A 1,701-nucleotide genomic window follows, 5' to 3' on the forward strand; every position below is an offset into this window, starting at 1 on the left:
CCGGAATCGAACCCGGGACCCTTCAGTCCGCAGGCCGACGCTCTAGCCACTGAGCCACACCGGTCAGGGCTCCTATTGATTTTTAGAGAGAGTGGAAGGGAGAGGGAGTGACACAGAGAGAGAAACATTGATGTGAGAGAGACACATCTATGGGTGGCCTCCCACACAAGCCCCGACCAGGCCAGTTAGTGAGCCTGCAACGGAGGTCCGTGCCCTTGACCGGAATCGAACCAGGGGCCCTTCCATCTGCAGGCGGACGCTCTACCCACTGAGCCCCACTGGCTGGGGCTACGGATTCCGTTTTGAATGTTGAGAAGGAAGGCGGTGGCTCCCGGGAGAGAGGCAGGTGGGCCCTGGTCGCATGGAACGGGGGCCCACGTGCCCAGCCTCCCATGGAGCCCATGTCACGGGTGACCCTTGACCTCTCCCGCCAGGACTGCCCGCCGGACGCCGAGGACTTCCGAGCCCAGCAGTGCTCCGCCTACAACGACGTGCAGTACCAGGGCCGCTACTACGAGTGGCTGCCGCGGTACAACGACCCCGCCGCGCCCTGCGCGCTCAAGTGCCACGCGCGCGGCCAGACCCTGGTGGTGGAGCTGGCGCCCAAGGTGCTGGACGGGACGCGTTGCCATAGCGACTCCCTGGACATGTGCATCAGTGGCATCTGCCAGGTAAGCCACGCCCCTTCCCTGCAGGCGCCACGCCCCCTTCTCATCGGGCGCCACGCCCCCTTCTCACCAGGCGCCACGCCCCCTCTCCCCAGGAGCCACGCCCCCTCTCCCCAGGCGCCATGCCCCCTCCCAAGAAAGAATCTTTTTTTTTCTTTTTCTTTTTTTTAGGTTTTAAAGTTTTTAATATGAAAAAAAGGCTTTTATTTTTGCTTAGTTTAGACATCAGGGGAGTCTTCTGAGTTTTATGAGATGGGAGATGAAGTTTACAATCTGTAAAGGTAAACATATGTATATGTAGAAACATGTGGGTTTTTTTTAAATGTAGTAACCCAATGGCTTAATGTTTTTCTTAATCTTTTTTTTTTAACTTTAGAAGAATCTTTTAGGAACTAATATCTCTTGTTTTGAAGAAACATTTGTCTGAAGTTCAGCAATTCCTACAGTTTCACTTCAGTTTCTTTTTCTTCTGTCAAATTCAAGAAAATTTAATATATTGACTAACATTCGTATTACTTAAAGGCAATAAAACTTGGTGTACATATCATGGCTATTTATTTAAAAATTAATATAGTTGTGCCAAAATTTATTTATTTATTTAGTTAGTTAGTTAGTTATCTATTTATTTATTTATTTTTGGAGAAGGCCACGTGGGTTTTATTGTCAACACAACCAATGCTACAATTAGTGCAAATTGCACACCTGCACATGGTACTTTTTTTTTTCAGCCTTCCCTCAAGGATCCAATTCCACAGCTGTGGATTCAGGGTTGTTTTTTGTAGTTGTGGTTGTTGTTTAAATTTTTAAATATATTTTATATATATATTCATATTTTTATATTTATATAAAATATAAACATATTTTATGTTTTCCATTTATTTTATTTTTTATTTTGTTTACTTATTTTATATATTTTTATTTTATTGATTCCAGAGAGGAAGGGAGAGAGGGAGAGGGAGATAGAAACATCAATGCTGAGAGAGAACCATGGACCGGCTGCCTCCTGCACGCCCCCCCACTGGGGATGGAGCCC

General features: G+C 46.7%; 1 protein-coding gene across 1 annotated transcript in view; it reads left to right on the top strand.

Moving 5' to 3' along the window:
• The window catches only part of LOC102245258 (ADAMTS-like protein 3), a gene marked incomplete at its 5' end in the record, with an annotated part of 69,808 nt that overhangs the window by 3,127 nt on the left and 64,980 nt on the right, over positions 1 to 1,701 (top strand). Inside the window, one exon of the mRNA XM_014541780.1 lies at positions 435 to 671. Within this exon, the coding sequence (XP_014397266.1) occupies positions 435 to 671 (237 nt within the window). The remainder of the gene's footprint in view (positions 1 to 434; positions 672 to 1,701) is intronic.

Source organism: Myotis brandtii, unplaced genomic scaffold (genome assembly GCF_000412655.1).
Source record: "Myotis brandtii unplaced genomic scaffold, ASM41265v1 scaffold1072, whole genome shotgun sequence".
NCBI classification, from domain to species: domain Eukaryota; kingdom Metazoa; phylum Chordata; class Mammalia; order Chiroptera; family Vespertilionidae; genus Myotis; species Myotis brandtii.